The sequence below is a fragment of the Nannospalax galili genome, unplaced genomic scaffold (genome assembly GCF_000622305.1).
Source record: "Nannospalax galili isolate Female #2095 unplaced genomic scaffold, S.galili_v1.0 scaffold127, whole genome shotgun sequence".
NCBI classification, from domain to species: domain Eukaryota; kingdom Metazoa; phylum Chordata; class Mammalia; order Rodentia; family Spalacidae; genus Nannospalax; species Nannospalax galili.
Genome location: NW_008360326.1, coordinates 7,888,836 through 7,909,882, shown reverse-complemented (window position 1 = coordinate 7,909,882; position 21,047 = coordinate 7,888,836). Strand labels below are relative to the sequence as shown.

At 43.4% G+C, this 21,047-nt stretch overlaps 1 protein-coding gene across 2 annotated transcripts in view; it reads left to right on the top strand.

The window, feature by feature from the left end:
- Nucleotides 1-564: 564 nt before the first annotated feature.
- Nucleotides 565-21,047, top strand: part of Epha4 (EPH receptor A4) — a 154,121-nt gene continuing 133,638 nt past the window's right edge. The window contains exons 1-3 of one of the 2 annotated variants that reach the window (XM_008825807.2): nucleotides 565-711; nucleotides 3,850-3,917; nucleotides 8,012-8,675. In XM_008825807.2, the coding sequence (XP_008824029.1) occupies nucleotides 621-711; nucleotides 3,850-3,917; nucleotides 8,012-8,675 (823 nt within the window). In that variant the 5' untranslated portion in view covers nucleotides 565-620. The remainder of the gene's footprint in view (nucleotides 712-3,849; nucleotides 3,918-8,011; nucleotides 8,676-21,047) is intronic. The other variant, XM_008825809.1, reaches the window with a different exon arrangement.

The window sequence follows — 21,047 nt, the reverse complement described above, 5'->3', positions numbered from 1 at the left end:
CGCCGAGGGGCCCCCCAAAAAAACACAGAAGGGGGGGGGGGGGGAGGGGGGGGGGGGCGCGCGGAGGGGGAAGGGTGCGGCGGGGGGGGGGGGGGGGGGGGCACGACTGCGACCCGACGACCTCGTCCCGGGACAAGATCCCAGGTGCAGGGCAGGTCAACCTCAGACTTATTTCTTCTCAACCAGAGCCTTTTCACCAATCCCACTGCCCCATATGGGGAGAGAAGGCTCCCAACGTTTCCTCGATTTCCCCACGGTGCATTCACAGTCTCTTGAAGTTCCCTTCGCCGTCCAGGGGCTCAATCCCCGAAGTGTCAGAGAACAGGGCCTACTGGCTCCGAACGAGGCAGGGACCCATCACCGCAGCCGCTCCAGCGGGGAGAGACCCGGAGCCCCACGGAGCCCCGAGGGGGCGGGGGCCTTGGGCGGGCTCTGCACGGTTGGGGCGGGGCCGGGACGCCTTCTCTGCACGGCCATTGGCCAAGGGCTCTAGACTGGCGGGCTCACGTCACGGGCCGGGCACACCCCCTTGGCAATGTCTTCAGACTGCTGCACTCCTAACTTAAGCATTTATTCCACTGGGATAGAAGCGGCAGGAGCAGCGCTGGCACCAGCGAACCATGGCTGGGATTTTCTATTTCGTCCTCTTTTCGTTTCTCTTTGGAATTTGCGACGCTGTCACCGGTTCTAGGGTGTACCCCGCGAATGAAGGTAAGAGCCGGACAGCCCTTCTGATGCCCGGGAAGCGGAGGGGACGATCCGATGGTGAATGGTTTTAGGGAGCACCGAGCTAGTCGGGATGGGGATTGGGGGCGGCGTGAGCCTTGCATCCCGACTCCGGCATAGGGTGCTGGGGCAAGGAGAGCCTCGAAGGGGAGACGAAGGACGATCGGGCAGCCTACGCCGAGCGAGTGACCCGTGCGAGCTGCCACTCTGCCCAAGTTTGTAGTGAAAGGCCAAAGTTTATCAGCATCCTCATGCTAGGCGGGCCCCAGGCGCCCCGAGGGGATGCACCGGGCCAAGGTTAGGGTTTGAAAACAAAACAAAAAATGTGTGCGCCAAGTCGTCCCCATCACCAGCCTAGGAGAGAGAACACAAGTCTGCAGCGCAAAGAGGGCTTAGCGCGCCAGGCCTCTTGCCTAAGCCTTGCAAGCTCTCTGGTTTCCGCAAAGTTTCCCGAGTGCTGAGCTTCCCGGGACCCGGCTGCCTGCTGTCCGCAGCTCAGTGGTGGTGGCGCCGCTCGTCGGGCGCCGGTGACCTGATTTCTAGCAACCGGCCTCAGACACCTTTCTTTCTGCCGGGCCTCGCACCCTGAGGTTGCAATCGCAGGCTTAGCCCCCACCCCCACCCCACCTCCCGGAGATCCTCAGGTCACCCAGCCAATCTAGGGGACCAGCCTGGGAGTTAAACATAATTCTACTTTTTGCTTCTATCGCCGAAACACTGTACTGAACTAGCCCACGCATGATACAAGACCCATCCGAGGGCTGGTTTCTGTAGGTCTAGTCAGACGTGTTGGCAGGATTGTATATGCTTGTTTTTCTGTCCGAGGTGAGGGAGAGGTGGTGACCATTTAGTATCTGATGGGCCTAGAAAGAGGCGAGCTGCGTGTGCGGGGTGTGTGTGTGTGTGTCTGTGTGTGTGTGTGTGTGTGTGTGTGTGTGTACGCGCGCGCGCGTAAATGTGTGCCTGTGTGGACCGGGACGATTTGTGCCGGTACCGGAATGCTCGCAGTGTGTGAGCGTGGGCTCCAGCGTACATTCATAACCCAACCTGCGTTCATTAGCCTTGCATCTGTCTGGTTCCCACTCTCCACAAGTATTCATCCACCACCCACCCATCCATCCATCCATCCATCCATCCATCCATCCATCCACCGTCTCACAGGCATCCGTCCATCTCTCTATTCCTGTACAATCCTCTATCATTTTTCTGTTCCGAAGGAGGGAGCCAAAAACCAACTTAGGCTTGTCCAGGCAGCGGGTACCGCGAGCTTTCCCAGCCGAGGCCGGGAGACCGTCCTCGTTCCCGCCCGTGCCCGGGGGCTTGGGGGGGGGGGGGGGGGGGGGGGGCGATGAGAACCGAAGGGCGCTCTGTCGTCCTCTATCTCCTCGTTCATTCCTTCGTGGCCTTGCTTTGCCTTCTCGGCAGCGGCCGCCCCTTAGTCCCTAGGGCCTTTCCTCTGAGCAGAACCCCGTATCCTGCTTTCTCCAGGCTACTTACTTTATACACTTGTTAGGATGTTCCCTAAGGCCTTTCTGGCCCCAAATGTGCACTGTTTTTATTCTTTTTTATCTTTAAAAAAATGTCCCCTTTTTCTTTTGAAAGCAAGACTTTGGAGCCGTAGACAAAAAAATAAAATAAAATAAAATAAAGCGCTCGATGGAATCGTAGGCTAACGTTGAAAGAAGGGGAGGGGGGAGGGGGCTGCACCCACTTGTCCCCTCCTTCCCTTAAAAATTAATTCATTTTGTTGCTTTTTATTCCCATCACGTTCCCTTTTCTCCCTTTTACCCTCCCTTTCTACTCCCTCCCTTTTTTTGTAAATTGGGTCTTATTGTTCCCTTTGTGTTCCTAATCCACCTTACATAAATCCAAGTGGCTGTAGTGGGCTTTTCTCTAGGGACCGGGAAGAGAGAATGAAGCGGGCCGCAGCACCCGGCGGGAGCGACCCGGGGAAGGCTCTACATTTAAAAACAATTAATAGACCCCAGGAATACAGAATCCTTCGGGGAACTAGGGCAAAGGGGCTGGTTTTAACTTCCTTGATTTGAGGGGTGAAATGAGGGTAGGTGGGCAGAATTTCAGGGCCTGGGAGTGAGTTGAGAGTTGGGGTACTCAAGCAGCGAGGACCGAGGCCTCCCATTCCCACCCCTCCCCCAGCCTGACGAGCTAGTCTGGCTGATCAAATTAATAACCCAGTGGTCCCTTTTAGATGGGCCTTTCGACCCCCAGGCCTGAAGATCGTTGTGGGAACGGCATTGTGGAAGGGTTTTGAATTCATAGCATCTCTTTCAATGTCGTCCTAGTCCTAGTCCACCCTGGAAGAGTACCGCCGCTCTGGAGGCGTCTTCCACCTTCCTGTTAAGTTTGGAGACCCGACGTTAGGTGTAGCAAAAGCATACTAAATTCATTAGACTGCAACTGCATACCCCAAATTCAAACCAAGATTTCCTGCGGGTGGGGAGCTGATCTCCATTGTCCTCCCAAAGACCTGGGAAAAGAGTACTTTAATTCATTTGCATGTTAACCCTATCCCTTTGGCTGCCTCTCTTTCTGAGACTTTGATATTTTAAAAAGCAGATGATTGCCACATCCTGGGTCTATTTATTTGATAGTGGAGGGGGAAAAGGTTGGGGTAGAGAGAGCCTTTTCCGTGACCCTTTGGGTCCTCTGATAGCATTCACTTGTGGTCTGTCACCATGCTGGTGAGTTATGTGGTCATCTGAAGCTTGCAAAAACAAATACATCTAGTAGATACCAGACAAAGATGAATGCAGACTTTGCATTGATATATTTATTTTGTTTGAATTGTGCTTGAGATGTTCTATTCATCCTTTAAAAAAAAAAAAAAGAAAAAAGAAAAAAGAATCAATCAGGTCCTGGGATGGAATTTTAAATGCTAAGCAAGTTAAATAAATAAGAACCTGCAGATTTAAAGAGGGGAGAAGATCAAGTGAGGAGTGATTATTTACACAAGTGAGACTAAGTTTGGGTTTTGATCAGATTGGCTATGCATACCCCCAACACATATGGAAATGCTCAGGCAAATGGTTTTGTATTATTGGCTTTTTGCAATTGGAAATTAATCTATTTTCCTTTTTTTTAATTTTATTATTCTTTTTGCAGTTACTTTATTGGATTCCAGATCTGTTCAGGGAGAACTTGGGTGGATAGCCAGCCCTCTGGAAGGAGGGGTAAGTTCTGAGGTGTACTCTGATGCCAGAGGGGCAAAGGAATGATTAGCCACTTTCTAAGAGTCTAATGGCTTGATTCTTGGTGATTGTGGTGAGGGGTCAGATTTCCGCTGTGGCCTATGAAGTGAATTACGCTTTGTTGGAGAAATCCTATACTCCCTTTGGATAGTTCTGTCATGGAAGAACTAGAAACCAAAAGGGCAGAAAGGGGTTTCAAAATTAGGAGATTGGTGGAGGTATAGACTTAGATGTCTATTTAAAACTAAAATACCGACAAGAAATTCGATCTGGGGACCAAATTAGAATTTATGCCTATTACTCTGGTGGTTATGGAGTCTTGATGGGGTTAATTTTAGAGCAGTTGTTCAGCTTCCAGATGAGGAAAGGGAGTAAGAAAGATGGCAGAAAGAAATATTTCTAATTGTACCCACCTAAGCAGCAGGAGTGCTCCTTACTATGCTGTCCCATCCTTAAATTAGCTGCTGGTGTCTTTTGCAGTTTTAAGGGCACTTGTATTAGGAGCCTTCTAAATGCAGAGGAGTTCCAAGCTTTTAGTGTTAAATTTGAAAAGTTTAAGCATTTGGAGTCTGGATCTTTGGGGACTGAGAAGGCTTATTATAAAGTATGAGGGCACGTTCCTCTTTCCTCCTCTGGTGAAGCTGAGGAACTTTCCCTGACCATCTCCCTCACAAGATTCAGAGACTATAGGTAGTCATGTTGTCTTATCCCCTTGAATAGCAAGTCACAATGAATCGGCTACAGAAAGAAGTAAGCACAACATGGGCCAAATTGAAATAACATACATCCTTTAAAATTAAGCAAGCCATCCAGCCCTCATGCTTGATAGTCTATTTATGACTGAGCCGACTGATCACAAACAAGAAGATTAGGAGTCTTGCTAGGCAAACATTGTTAAGACTAATACCCAACATGGTGTTTCACACCCTACAGTTGAATGAAGAATTAAAAAACAAAACAGGCAAGATTCATAGACACTGTTATACAAGATGTGTTTCAGAAATAAGACTGGGTAATTAAATAGTCATAAAAAAATGAGGAATCAAAACAGGTTTTCTGATGCATCCAAAATAAAGTGGAGGTTGCCCTGCCTTCCTGGTTTTCTCTCTGAACTTGACTGCCTGGTGTTAGTGTGATAGTCACCGAAAAATTCCATTCCGTCTCCCAAACCAGTTTTTGTATCTGGGAAGGAGAGTGATTGGCAGGCCTCTGGCAGTGTAGACAGGCGCATTCAGTGCTGACTGCAGGCAATTGCCCTCATCCTTTGAATGTGAAGAAAGGTACAGCTTTATCTCGCTGGGAGTCAGAGTCAGCCTTAATCCTAGACCCTGGATCAAGTCACTGATTCAAGGGAAGCTTTCCCAGGCTTCACCAGGAGGATCCTCCCAGGGCTTCACCAGGAGGATCCTCCCAGGGCTAGAGTGTGTGACAACTGCTGGTCAGGAAAACAGGGCGGAAGAATCTGTGCTTACATTAATAAGTTTAACAAGCCTCATTTCTCTTACTAGCTGCTCTGAGTGTGAAGGGAGAATACAGCTAAGATGATGTTGAACCCAACTTGTTTCATTAAATATACATTTGACCTATATAAAACCAAGGAGTGACACATTTGAGAGTACAGTCTACAGTCTGTCTGGTGTCTGGAAAGCTTTCATTGCAGTTTAATATGCTGTTGACGCCTCTCCTCCCTCCCCCCGTAATATTGCTGAAAGAGCACCTGGTCACATTTTCTGGACACAAAACTTCTTTTAGTTGTCTTGAAGTCTATATGAAAAAAAAAAAGCGCTACATGGCTTACTATATACAGTGCAGAACTTTCTATGGACTCATGTAGGCAGTTTTCCCTTTCCATTAAATATAAGGTGTGAAACATTTTAGCTATTGTAAGAGGTTAGAAATGAAATTTTACAGTATACATCAGAATTAGTCATTTTGCATGAACAAAAGAGGGTAATGGTGAGTGAGAAAGGCAAGATGTTGCATGTTTTCTTTCATATGCAGAATTAGATTTAACTACACACACACCTGTATATATATACATATGTGTGTGACATGAAAGCAGATTGGGCAGTATCAGCAAAGAAGGGCAGTAAAGGATGAAGAAAAGAAAGTATAGTTATACATATGTATGGAAATGGTGAGATGAAACCTATTATTTTATACACTAAAAATTAATGTAAAAGGTCAAAGACATAGTTGCCATTGAGAAATTGGTCAAATTATAGCATTTAATTCATCTTTAGAGTCTATCATCGAAGGTCTTTTCTGGTTTAGAATGAACGTAAATTCTGAGGCTTCCCCCAACTAGAAATAATGGATTGTCTTGACCCAATTTGCCAACAACCACCAAGTAAAATAGGAGGTAGAGTCATAATGGCCTGTCCCCTAGAGCAACCCAGAAGAGCACAGGAATGGTGGCCAGTGAAGACTGACTGCTGGTGGCAGGCAGCAAGTGGCAAGACACATCTTTTTGATGGTGTTTATTTAAAGGTGTACTGAGTTGCTGGTGCTGGTGGTGATTGCTAAGGGAAGATTCCTGACTGATGGGGAGGTGGTCAGTGTGGTTAGACAATCAAGTTAAGATGAAAGCTCACACTAGACCTGAATTATCCTGTATGGGTGCTAGGCCCCTCTGTGCTTTCCCTTAGGTGGAGAAATGGGCTTTCTCCTTTGCTTTGAGATGAGAAGCCTGCTAAGTAGGTCTTTTTGAAGGCAGGGAATCTATTTTTAGGTTTATATGAATTTCCCCCAAATAAGTAAATTACTGATTTATTGCTTACCAGACAAAAAGAAAGTTTAATCACCAGAGGGCACTTACCCTCTCAATACCAACTTTCACAGTGATAGCAGATGAAGGAAATAACAGAATTTTATACATTATGGCCCTTCACAAAGTAACATTTCCATCAATTCATAGTTTTCAGTGCAGTCATGGGGAAGCCTGTTGAAAGATACCTTAGGATCCTACCTACTTCATTGGATTGAACGGGACTATAAGTGGAGCTATTGTGGAATATAAATTTTTAAAAACTATCTTTTCGCCTCTAATTATATTCCTGTGTTAGGTACTTAAGCTGATTTATGCCAGATCCATATCAATCCTGCATTATTTTCAATGTTAATGAAGAATTGGAGGCTGCCAGGCAGCCTAGAAGAAGCTAAGGCTAGGTCCTCACCAAACTGCCTTACTGCTTTCAGGATCGGTTTTTAAACACTAAGGAGCATAATTACCACTTTATTCAAAGAGAATTCCTAGAATGGTGAATGTCCACCATTAGATCTCTATGTTAGGAAGTGAACTGCAAAGAAAGCATTCCTGTTCTCTTTTCATGCTCCTGCTAGGCTTTTCAGTCATAAATACCACTTACTCTCTGACTTTCAGTGGCTCTGACTAATTAGAAGCAAAGCACACATTCTCGTTTACTTATGTGCCTGTGTTTTAAAAATAAGAACAAGTGCAAACTTTTTACTTTGATACATGCCCCCCAAAGTTTTCTAGTATCATTCAGCTGGAGACTGAGAGACCTAACCTGGAAATGTACTGTTTTCCAAGCCTTTCTGAAACCAGGGGGTATGGTTTTCTTTTTCCCTTTACAGAGGACGGATGGTGCCAACAGAAATCAATTGCCATTTTTTTTTTAAGTATTAGAGAGCAAAGTTCTGACAGGAGCGCCGCTAATTAACTGATAACTGTCTTCCTTTGGCAAGCTCTGCTCTTCCTGCCCTTAATTTGCAGGTTTCTGTTTAGTGGTTGAAACAAATACACATCCAGGTTTTTTTCATTTATGAGTAAATCTGAACTGTTGCCACCTGAAATTGTAGCTGTTGTAATAGGTGAACTTGAGGTTGTTAGACCACCACAAGGCCTGCCGAGAGAACACACAGGCAGTAAATCCACATTGCCTATGGATTTTAGATAGAAAAGTGAAACAATGTGGGGGAAAAGAGATATTTCCTCAGTAAAATAGACAAATAGCCCATAGACTGCTTCATTTGTCGGGACTGGTGCACAGTAATTTTCATTATTAAAAGAATAATGAGCTTTCTGTTGATACCTCTTCTTTGAATCTTTGCAGTGGGAGGAAGTGAGCATCATGGATGAAAAAAATACACCGATCCGAACCTACCAGGTATGCAACGTGATGGAAGCCAGCCAGAACAACTGGCTGCGAACTGACTGGATCACCCGAGAAGGGGCACAGAGGGTGTACATTGAGATTAAGTTCACCCTGAGGGACTGCAACAGTCTTCCGGGAGTCATGGGGACTTGTAAGGAGACGTTTAACCTGTACTACTACGAATCAGACAATGACAAGGAACGTTTCATCAGAGAGAGCCAATTCGCCAAGATTGACACCATCGCTGCTGATGAGAGCTTCACCCAAGTGGACATTGGGGACAGAATCATGAAGCTCAACACTGAGATCCGGGATGTGGGGCCGTTGAGCAAGAAGGGGTTTTACCTCGCTTTTCAGGATGTGGGGGCTTGCATCGCTCTGGTGTCGGTTCGTGTGTTCTACAAGAAGTGTCCACTCACTGTTCGCAATCTAGCCCAGTTTCCGGACACTATCACAGGGGCTGATACTTCTTCCCTGGTGGAAGTTCGGGGTTCCTGTGTCAACAACTCAGAAGAGAAGGATGTGCCAAAAATGTACTGTGGGGCAGATGGGGAATGGCTGGTGCCCATTGGCAACTGCCTATGCAATGCTGGGCACGAGGAACAGAACGGAGAATGCCAAGGTAAGAGCCGCCTCTACTGTACTTTTCATTAGGGCCGGGTGAACGTAATTAAATCAGAGATGAGGCTGAATGGAGCAAAGCCAGTAATTAGCAGCCCCAGTGGGATGTGCTGGGACAGAGGGATCTAATGGGTAAGTGCTGGAGCTCCAGGTGGCAAGGCTAAGACATTTCTAATACTGACAGAATAAACGATGCTGCTGTAATCAGCAGAAGGCCAAGCACATTTGCTAACAGGCACTTAGATCTGAGCCGGCTTGATGCCCCTTCTGAAATGTAAATGAGTGAGCTGAAGGAATGGGCTTGATTGATCCTTGTTTAAAGAGGGCAGACATGTTGAGCCATGGTTTTCCTGTCAGTAAACTTGGTAAAAATGCCAAAGATGGTGCATGAACCTGAAGGAGTTAAAGGGGGAAATTCACATGGATTCTTCCAGTTCCCTCCCACTGATTACAATTAAGCTGTGTGGAGAAAGATCTTTTGTTTCTCCTGCCTTACAGACCAACAGAGAAGTGGTTGGATGAAGTAGAGTTGAGGATGTTTGAAGAGCTTCTGTTCCACCCTAACACCCCTTGATCAGGTCTCTAAGCAGAATTAATCCTGACGAAAGACCTCTTCATTTCTCTTAGGAGATCATAATACAGTTAGTAGGTGTCTCCCTACTTGATCAGTAGTCAGAGGCACTAATAATAAATTGCAATCCATTTTGCTTATTGAAGTTTGGAAAAGAGAATGCATTTTTATAGTGTTAATTGCTATTTATCATACTGCTAAGGTAACATTTTTTTCTCACCTAAGGTTCAGCGTATGCATTTCATTCTCCTGCTTCCTCTTCCTGTCAGAACACTGGGGAGGTGGTAAAGGCTCTGGCATCAGAGCAGCATGCGTCTGAGTCAAGGCCAATCAAGCCCCTGTTTACAGGGCTTGGCCATGCCACCTATGGAATAAAATTTTGAAAAAAGTCAGTTATCCCGAGGTTTTTAATCTGACTTGGACTTAGTTGTCAGTGGTTATCAAGAGTCTGCTGCCGCCTACCCGGTTATGGTCCCTGCTAAACAACGCCAGTGTTGCTCTGTCACAGGGGCCCCAAATGTGGGACAGATCTGGTGAATCTTTTCTACTGACTCACTGCCTCAGGGTTCGTCCAGTCCGTGATTAAAGAGTCTGAAATAAATGACTGCCAAACAATTTGTCTGGCATCCCAGGCATCTTAATGATAGGGAGGGACTGAGTGTAAGACATCCACTTGCTGGACTAGAAGTCTGTGGTCATCACCTACAGAAAACTGCGTTTTGGGTAATTTTGGTGTCATGAAGTTTTTACACTTTCCCAAAGGCTCATGACTGGTTTGCTCTAGTTATTTTTAGGAGTGATGCTCAGAGACTGTCTTCTCGTTTCATTATCCATGAAACAGGGTAAAGATTGGTTGTCTTTCCTCTAAACCTGAAGTAAAAGACGAAACTAACTTGAAAATTTGCAAATTACACTGTGAAGTTTTCTGTAAAGATGAATTGCATGCTGTTTGCTTGCTTTGACTAGGCAACTACTTGCTAAGCTGTTCTCGGGTGAGATGCTGAAGTCTGTCCTGGCCTCAGTATGAGAAAAGACTTGTGTGCATGTTACTGATCCCTGACCTGCAGTGGTCAGAGCAGGGCAGTGAATACACAGGAGAGTGACAGTTACCTTCTGCTCTCTTGATTTCTGTAGAACAGGACTTGCATGTCTTGTCAGGATCCCCTTGTTTTTTGTAAAGTTGCCTTCCATTTCCTGCTAACCCTGCTAGCATCAGCTCACCTTCGTCTACCCAATACCGCTGATTTTTCGATGGTCCTAGAGCCTGGTACTCACACATTGTTCCACTGTGCAACTCCTTGACATCTTTACAACCCAAATTAAGAGGAAAAGAGAAAAAGATAGGGGTGGAGGTAAGGCAATTGAACATTTTGTGGTTTGCTTTATGGAAATGTTGGGTTCATCATGTGATTCCTGGAAGGGGAGGAGCTAGACTGTGCAGGTGCTGGCCAATCAGAGCAAATTGTCCGCAAAGACAACGATTGATGAAAGAAGGTTGAGTGTGTGTATATACACATGCAGAGGCCAAAGGAAGGCTTCTGGTGTCCTGTTCTGTCACTCTGCCTTTTCCCCTTGAGACAGGGTCTCTCACGGAACCACAGAGCTAGGCAGGTGGCCAGTAAGCCTCTGTGATCCACCTGTCTCCACCCCCAACAGCACAGGGGTTACAGAGGTGTGTGGGGGACACCTGGCTTTCTTATGGCCACTGGGGATTTGAATTCATGTCCTCAGTCACTTTCACCTACGGAGCCATCTCCCCAGCTTCTTTCTTTGTTTATTTGAGACAAAGTCTCATGGGTTTTTCTTTGTTTGTTTTTTGAGACAAGATCTCATGAGACTGGCCTCAAATTCACTGTGTAACTGGGGAGAGCATTGAAGTCCTGGTTCTCCTGCATCCCTCTTCTTAGTGTTGGGATTACAGGCATGCAGCACCACCCCCAGCAGCTGCCTCATTGTTGAGAACCCTCAGTGTTTTCACACAAACTACTCAGGGGAGGATACATTTTGCTTTTATTTTTTCCTCACCAAGGGGTCAGCTCTTTCAAGGAGATACCTGCAGTGCAGAACACCCTTTGTTTGTTTGCTTGGTTTCATTTGTACCAAGCAGAGTCTCTGGTGGATTTAAGAAGTACAAAATTGACAAGAGATTTCTTAAATTCCCAAGTTGAGTGAGATATTTAAAAGATGACTCAATACTGTGCTAACAATTTTAGGAGTAAAGAAAATGGTTGGCCTTGACATCATTACTGGTACCAAAGAAGCATCTGGGCACAGCAGAAGGAACGAGGTGACTAGGAAATGTATCTTGGGCTTAGCAGTATGATCTTGGGCATATTTCCCAAGCCTTCGGAATCTTGGTCTGTTCATCTATAAAACAGAGTAAGGGTTATACTTAACTCACAAACTTACCACGGAGACCCCGTGATTTAAGAGTAGTAAAAGTCACCTCGCAGATCGTAAAACCCTAAATAGCTGTGAATGCTAATGTTTCTGCTGTCACTCTTCTGGGGTTATAGCTTTTGACTTTGGGGGTGTTGGGCTGGAATAATTAAAGAGAGAAAAATCTCTCAGCCACTGTCTGAAGTCAAGGCTAAAGATGAGAAGCATCCCTATATCCTTGACAGCATCCCCTTATCACTTTTCATATTAAAAATATTTGGAGAGTGTCTCCTCCCCACTCCTCCCTCTCCCCTTCTGTTAACTTTACAGGAAAGAACTTTCTTTTGAATGAAACAAGTGATTTGTGGGTGGGACAAAAGGGAAGTGCAGAGAGAGCTTAAGGACAAGCATAAAGGAGATCAGGCCAGCTCTTCACAGCTGTGGCAGCAGGGTCCTCCCCGCTGTCTTTTCAACGGGCCCACTGTGGCAGGACAAATAGAAGGACAGGTGAAAGGTCATCTACTTCCTCATCCATCTTCCTTGGGGTCTGAGAGGTCAGAGTGAAGATTGATTAAGATCTTAAATGTTTGACAAAGGATCCTTGGGTAAAAATGGCCAGGGCCGGAGGGGAACGGGGTGTGCCGTTGTCTGATTCTAACCCTGCTCATCCTCCAGAGTCCTAGAGGGACCCTGGAGACAGTGCTACACTTCCTCTTGCAGTTCTTAGAGCCAACAGTGCTCTAAGTGCATGGTGATGTAAAGAGGGATGCTGGGCTGCCTGGAAGGTGTCAAGAGCCCTGGGAGATGCTGGGCTTGTCCCAAAGCAGCTGCAAGTTCATTGTGCTCTTGAATAGTGGGTTCTGAAACGATTTGGTTTGGTCCCACCAGGACAAAGAGGCATGTCAGCCACTTGTCTGTCCTCTCAAGGACACTATATGACCTGGTAAGCCATAGCCTAGGGATTGGATGTAGAGGATAACTCAACTGCCTTAGTCCATTTCCCAGGCCTTGCCAGACGATCAAAGAAAAGAATCAAAATCCAATGCGGTTTCCTCCAACATGTGGCAGGGTAGACACGCGCACAGGAGCCAGGTGTTAAGAGCTCAGAAAACTGAGCAAAGCAAAAGATTCTTTGCTAACTTTAAATAAAAAATTGTAATTAAAAAGCTGAAAGCTTGCCAGGCATGATGGCGCTAGCCTGTAGTCCCAGCACTTGGGAGGCAGAGGCTGGAGGATCTCATGAGTTCAAGGCCAACCTGGTCTGCATAGTGAGTTACAGGTGAGCTGGGGCTACAGGGAGACCCTGTTTCAAAAAGACCAAAAAAAAAAAAAAAAAAAAAAAAAAAGCTGAAAAATAAAAGGAGAGGACTATATTTATTCTTTGGGAAATATTAATATGCAACGTTTTCAGAAAGTATATATAAAAGAATATTAGTTAAAAGAAAACATTATAGATAGAGTTATTGCTAAAGGATCATACCTGTAATAAAATTTAGTTAGAAATCAAGCTTTGGCACAATATACCATTTTACTGGGCTGGGTATGCTCAGGATAAAGCACTGGCTCAGCACAAGGGAGATCCTGGGTTCCAACCCCAGCAATAAAAACAAATACATTAACAAACTAATGCACAAAGTAATACAAATATATATACATAATCTATGAATTGAAGCATTGACTAGGACCTACCTATATTATCATGTGTATAGTGTGTTCATGTCAGCAAAAAGATGCCATTTAAAGACTATCTTTTCAAAACCCTTAGGAATGAATGAGATAGAAAAGACTTGGTGTCTGAAATTGAAGTTTTAAATTTATACTCTGAAAAAGAGCCATGTCAAAAAGAACGAAGGATGGCTTTGTTTTTCTACGATATGATAGAAGGACTGTTGAAGAAAGAAACAGTGGACAGGACTCCTTTAAAATATAGTTCAGAGATACCCTATCTTTACCTTTTCACTTTTGAATTTTTTCTTCTACCTTTGAATTGTGTCTTTAAGAATCAATTGCTGGAATCATGAGGCTGCTTTTATCTCCAGCTTTGAAGCGTGCCTGTGATCACTGACAAATGTAATTCTTTATCTCTGAGAGGAGCCGGGTTTAATTATTGCCCTTCTTCTACGATACTTTTTATTTTCCTTTCTTTGTGTGACCAAGTTTCTTTTGTGAGCGAGGAATCATGTAGTGGTCTCTATTTTGAGTTCACCAAAGCATCACCTAGGAATTATCTCAGTCAGGGATTTTTGAAAGAACATTATTTAAGATTTGATGACTTATTTTAATCTAACTGAGCTTCCTTCTACCTTTCAAAAGTGAATTAAGATGTAATTATTCTGTTAATACTTCAGCCTTTAGGAAAAAGGCTGATGAAATGGTTTGTGGGTTACCACTGTGCAGAGCAGAGGTGGCCCCGACACAGTTCTAACATTCCTGTCATTGACTTCACCACTTAATTTTTTTTTCTTTTGCACTTCTTGATAAATTTAATATTACCAAAGAATTGCATGCTTGTCAGCCAAATTTCCAATGCAGACTTGTACAAAGTAAAAAAGTCTTCATTACACACACACACACACACACACACACACACACGCACATAGACACTCATGTTCAAACTCACTCCAACTTTTTGTTGACAGGTACTTTTATGCATGGATTTTAAAAAACAATAGAGCATTTGCTTAACTCTTGTTTTTTTACAATGTTTGACTGTCATAAACATCATTTCATATTAGAGAATGTAACTTTTCTCCGTTATGGGAAAGGTTAAGTAAAGTAAGATCGATTTATCTCATAGTCTTTGTATATAGTAATTTATACATATACCTTATTTAACCTTTCCCTTCAAGCATATTTAGCTTGCCTCAGTGTTTCTTATTAATATTTTTAAGTAGTTACCTTAACTTGTAAGTTTTGCTTACAATGTTTGTTTAAAAAGGTGGAGCACACCTTTAATCCCAGCACTCAGGAGGCAGAGGCAGGCAGATCTCTGAGTTCGAGGCCAGCCTGGTCTCCATAGTGAATCCAGGACAGCTGGGCTACAGGGAGACCCTATCTCAAAAAGACCAAAAAAAGTTGTTTAGGGGCTGGAGAGGTGGCTCAGTGGTTAAGAACACTGGTTGTTCTTGCAGAAGACCCAGGTTCGAATCCCAGCACCCACATGGCAGCTAACAACTGTCTGTAACTCCAGTCCCAGGGGATCCAACAGCCTCTTTCAACCTCTGCAGGCATTGCACAAACACAGGTGCACTTACCTACATGCAGGCAATACATGCATACACATAAAATAAAAATATAAATTAAAAAAATTTTTTTTAAAGTTGTAGGTTTTCTGCTTTCACATTGGAAAAGACAATTTAGCAAAACTCCTTTAAAGAATGTGAGTGGAGAGCGCGGTTACTTACGTTTATCCGGATTGGCACTACCCATGAACACATGGCATCTTATTAAATGTTCATTGAATGAATTATAAGAAAATGAACGAATAAGGAATTCTGGCCTGTATCATATTAAACATTTATCTGATAGAATTATGTTTCATAGAGTCAACAGGATATATCAAAATCTTTGCATGTGACTAATGTATTAATAAGGTCCTAGTTTATGGTTCCTACTTCTGTTAGGTCTTAACTATTTTTATCATAGCAATAAATAATGTCTGCCAGAACATTGCCTTGCAGCACATAAAGTTAATATAGATTTAATATAAAGTGGTTAAAAAACACACTTTGAGGGACTGGAGAGATGGCTCAGTGGTTAAGAGCATGGACTGCTCTTGCAGAAGACCAGGGTTCAATTCCCAGCACCCACATGGCAGCTATGAGCTGTCCTTAACTCCAGTTCCAGGGGAATCCAAAGCCCTCTTCTGACTTCCGCAGCATTACACGACACGGGTGCACTCACATACATGCAAGCAATATACTCATACACATAAAATAAAAATAATAAAATATTTAAAAAAACATACACACTTGGAGTTTGAGACTTGGATTTAATTTCTAATTTTGCCCCTTTAGCAGATACATAATTACGGATACTAACAACTTCCCTAACCTCGAGGTGGCATTTGTAAATTGGTGATAGTCAGTCCTATGGTATTGTGTGACATATACATGGGTGCATCAATACATGGAAATCTTTACTTGTATTTCTACTGGTGCTTTAAAGGGAGGAGTATGGTGACAATATAGGCTACTTGACCAGCAATAAAAGCAGTTCAGCTGGGTCCCAGCATAGAGGGTTTTTGTTTTAAGGGGCCAGTGACTGATTGTTCAGGAGAGTGCAACAGCTTGCTAGGGAAAGGCTAGCCTCACCTACATTGGTCATATGTCTGTTTACTGTGTCACTGTTTGGGGCAGTAGTTCTGAACTGTGGTCCAGCTGCAAGGTTCTGCAAGACCCTTTCATGTAGCCTGCAAGAGGTCAAAACTTTCTTGATACTAAGATGTTTGTTTTACCCTCTCCTCTCAGGAGTGCACAGTGGAGTTTCCCAGAGGCTACCTGACAGGATAATCTCATTGAATTAATTACAGAATCAAAAATGAATATCCAGGTGTCCAGTACTAAGCTAGGCATTTGAAAAGATATGTGAAAGAATAAATAAAAAAGGGAATCATGCCATTTTTCTCATTAATCTTCTTTTGCTCTGAGAAACACCGGGTTTTTGTTTTGTTTTGTTTTGTTTGTTTTTCATAAAAACGTTATTTTTATTAACCTAAATTGGGTTATTCTTTGGTATTTTTCTTTTTGAGACAGGTTCCCATGATGTAGTCTTGGCTATCTTAGAACTCACTATGTAGACCAGGCTGGCCTTGAACTTGTGATCTTTCTTCCTCTGCTTCCAGAGAGCTGGATTATAGGCATGCACCACCAAGCCCCACTTTTTTTTTTTTCAGTGAAAAAGTATTGGGAAGGTGAGATGGCTCAGTGGGTAAAGGTACTTGCTGCAAAGCCTGAAGACCAGAGTTGATTCCCAAGACCCTCGTAGTAGAAGAAAATAATTGACTCCTACAAATTGCCTTCTGATCCCAAGTGTGCACCCTTATACACAGATAAATAAATGTAATTTAAATTTAAAAAATACTTTAAAATTTTATGATTGTTCAGAAGTTAGAAATTCTGATTTTATGAAGGTACATGTAGACAACTGAAACTCATAAACAGACGTGTCCTGGTGGCCTGGACAGCTTTTAGGCATAAAGAGGGTTCCAGGGCCAAGGAGTTTGAGAATCAATGCAGACATCCATCAGACTTAGGTTTTCTAAGACACTCTGGTCTCCTGGCAGGTCATTGAGACAGGTTTCAAATTAAAAGGAAATTGGGAGGCTCTGACTTTTTCATAATCTGGGAGATTGGGTAGCTTGAAAGAGTGGCATATTATTCAACCTTGTGGATGCTTCCATAAAATTAGGCAGCAATTTATAGCTCTTGGCTTCTTAAAAACTGGTTATCTGTGTCCAATAACATGGCTCAGTGCTCTCTTTAGTTTTATTGTGCTTGTGAAAAAGAGTGACTGAAGAGAAGGCCACAGCTCCCCCGAGACCCAGAGAGCTGGGGTCTTTTTCTCTTGGAGTTTCAAACCTCTCCCTCATCCTATTCTTTGACACCCTATACCTCTGAGCTACTTGGGGAAGGAAAGCAGGTGACGTCACTTGCTTCTGTGATCCAGAGGGTAATTAATAGTCCCAAGACTAAATGGACGTTCTATGAATATTCAGGGTCTATTTCACCTTCCTGGGAAGCAAACACGTTGGTAAGGCTTACAACTTCCTTTGGAGCACCCAGCTTTTTCTGGGTGAATGCTGCAGGGTCGTCAGCTGTCTGCCCAGCCTTGCCTTTCTAGGCAACAGATTCTCCATTTGCATATTCTGTATTCGCCTTCATGCAAAACAGCACACCCATTTCCCCCTTTCACAAAGGCAACTAGGACTTCCTTTGGAAACTCCAGCCAGAACTGCCTTCTGTTTATGCAGAACCCAATGATTTAGACACCATGCAAATTAATTCAGTTTCAATTTGAATGCTTCCAGAGATTGGGGTAGGGGGTGGGGGTTGAGGCAAAAATGGACTGTTTGCACAGGGCTCTTTTTGTGCAGTGGCCCCCCCTCCCAGCCTCCAGTGTGACTGGTTGTCAACTCTGCAGCCCCCTGCCCCATGCAAAATAGCCCAAGCCCCCGCTGCTCATTTCATTTTGACCTTTGGAAAAGAACTCTAGCCTTGGTGAATCCCGGGGCTTGTCTGTGAAGTGACAGCTCCAGTTGGAATCTTGTTGTTCTTTCTGGGGTGGGAGGAGATGGCATTATTCAGATTATGCTAGGAATGTTCAGAAGTGTCCCTACAAAGGGCTTCAAAACTTTGTGAAGGAAAAGATAAAAATTCTTATAGAGTGTTGTCAGGGCTAAGGAAGTTCCCAAAAAGGTTTTAGGTCACTGATGGATTGGAATCTATTCACTCCTTCAAAAGTAGATATTGAAATTAATCGGGTTCCAGTCACCTTGGGTTCTTTAGTCTGTTTCTGGATCTGTGGATGCATCAATCTTCATGCCTAGAAACAATTCAATTCCTTTATTTCCACCTATGTCCCTGCAAACATTCTTTGGAAAGTGTATTTATTCCCCTTACCCGATATGTGTTCACTCTTGGATGAACATTGCCTTTGAACTCAGTGCCTGACTCATTCCCCACAAATCTCCAAATGGACCTCAGATTTACTTTATTCCATCTAAAATGGGAACACGCGCATACTGGTATTTTACTCAGAGATCGTCAGAAGCATTCTAAAAACTATAAGAGGATTTTGCATGAAGCAATGTATGAAGTTCAATTAGTCTTGAATTCAGCTAGTTTCACAGGGTAGAAAACTGGGCCCAACCAGACTTTTCAACCTCATAAAGCAGAGGCAAGGTCAGAAAACAAGATCTAAGTATGGTAGAGCTTTGGGGGTGCTCCTCATGGTCTGACAGAGTTTGATGATGCTGTTCAAAGTCCATTTGGGATGGATTATTAGGATTAAAGAGCTGTGCACTTGCTGCGTTCTCTGGTGTCATGAGCGGATGAGAAAGTTCAGCTGCTGATCTGGCTCTTGTTTCTAAGGATGGATTTAAACAGACCCACACTTCTCAAAGGTGATCTTCCTAACCTCTTCTTAATAAGTTACAGATCTCAAATTGCTCAAAATCCTTAAAATACCATTTGAAGTAAGTTGATTGATAATGACTATTTCCTTCAGAAGTACAGATATTTCCCACACCAGTACAAAGCTGTGGTACAGTTTCTTAATTACCCAGATAATCCTGTTTGCTTGTATTTTTTAAACTATGAAGTGCTGGGTAATTATTCAATTCTTAATAGAAGGCAAATGGCAATGTAAACAATAATTAGGATGTTAGACAGACTAATGCGCTTCAAAGCAGATTGGATTTTTTTTTCATACTGTTCAGCATGAAGTCCCATAAAACTAACAATTTAGAAGCAAGACGAAAAAGGTTCCGTTTTGTTCATATTTTATGGTGGTATGTCTTCATGGCTTGTTTCTGTGAATAGCAGCTTGCCCCAATGAAACTGGCTGTGCCCGAGCCAAAGGGTTCCCTCACAATGGCTTCCCTGCTGTTTGACACTTGGCTACCTTCTTCCAGGGCTCTGGCTTGGGCTTTTGTCTGTCTGGGATCTGTGGGTCAGAGGTTAACAGAATACTGATTTCCTCCCATAATACCATGGCAGGTAAATATGGCCCAACCTCATGATTAGGGAAGACCCCACCAGCTAGGAATGCTTTTCTTTAAAGCCTTTGTCCCTAAGAATGTCCCTGATTTAAGACACCTAGTTTCCTACTATTGCTCCTACAGTGGATTCTTTACCATGGGCACAGCTTTCTCTTTCATGTGACTTCATCCTTTAAATCCCATTCACAACCAACAAAACCCTAGAAACATATGACCTGAAAACTCAGAGCAGATTCACTACTTTAGAAGAATCGATTTTTACAAACTTAGTAATGTATTACTTTGCGTTCTATTTTGCTTTGTAGTCTTATCTGTACTGGGTTTCACGGATAGCATACTAAACTGATAACAGAGGCAGTAAACAAATATTTTAATATTTTAATAATGCACTAATTCTCCAACCCCTCTTTTTATGGGGGAGGGGTGGTGGTCTAGCCTTGTCTATGTGCTACCAGTTACTGGTGCAATTAAATGAACAATCAGCTTTTTTTTCTAGCTCCCTATTTATGGAGATGCCCAAGTATTCATCAATATCAATGTTATTAATGTTTTTACATCAACTTAACCTTATCAACTTTAATTTTCCCCAAAGATTAATGAAACTCAGCAGGTTACATCCTCACTGGCTATGGGCACAGGGCTTAAGAGGTTTATAATGAACAAACTTTCAGATTTTTGTTACCATCAATTCTAGGCCCCTTTTGTAAGTATTAACTGTTTGGCCAACCTCTTTCACACTGCACTGTGAACTTGATACTTGGATTCATTTGTTTTCCATTTTTTAAGTGTTTGAAAAAGACATCTCCACTTTGAAAAACAGTTTCCTTTTGAAGTGTCTGGCTTGGCAGTGACTGCAGCAGCCCCAGGCAAATTAGCATGTTAAAAGAATGGATCAATAACTTTCCTGGCTCCTCCTCCCTTCTTGCTCTCTTCCAAGGGAGAAGAGTTTTGAAGAACCCTAGGAGGCTCTTGACAGATGTGGCAAGAAGCCTGTCGATAGCCAAGTAGGGGGACATTGACAGCTTGATCTAGTGCCCAGCCCACGTCTGTGCTGGCCATTTGAAAATGAATGCAAGAGAAATTGACATCTTCAGAAAGTCTCACAGTTCATGTCATTATGGAGAGGATTAGAAGAAAAGTGTTGGGAGAGATCTGAGATCAATACGACGGCACTAAATGCCTAGACTCACCTTTATCGCTCCATTTTGTAGCATTTAGTCTGTGCTTAGAGAAGAATAGTTTACAGGTTTGTTTCTCTATCAGGGTTATGGAAGCTTATACATTTAAAAAGTACATATTCCAACAGTCCCTGAGTTTGGAGAGCAGACTTGAAAGTCACTAACAGTACAGTGTTTACAGTCATGAACATGCAGAGGTGCTAATTAACTAATGAGAGAAATTGAGATTTCATTACTCTGTGTTCTTTAACAAGGTGCCAGCAAAAATGTAGTTGAAAGGAATTCAAGTTTCCTTCCAAAGCTTGCTCTTTTGGGAACTGCCTTTGTTTGTATCCTAGAGTTTAAAAATTAGCACTGATGAAGGGCTATAGTAAAACTTAAAAGGAATTCACTGATGGGACAATGAGTGCACTGTCTCAGCATAAAAGAAAGAATAGCATTTTTAAATGGTTTTGAAACAGAAGAGGATGGTATTCTAAGAAGTTCTTCATAGCACACAAATGACTGTTGTACTTAACTAAAATA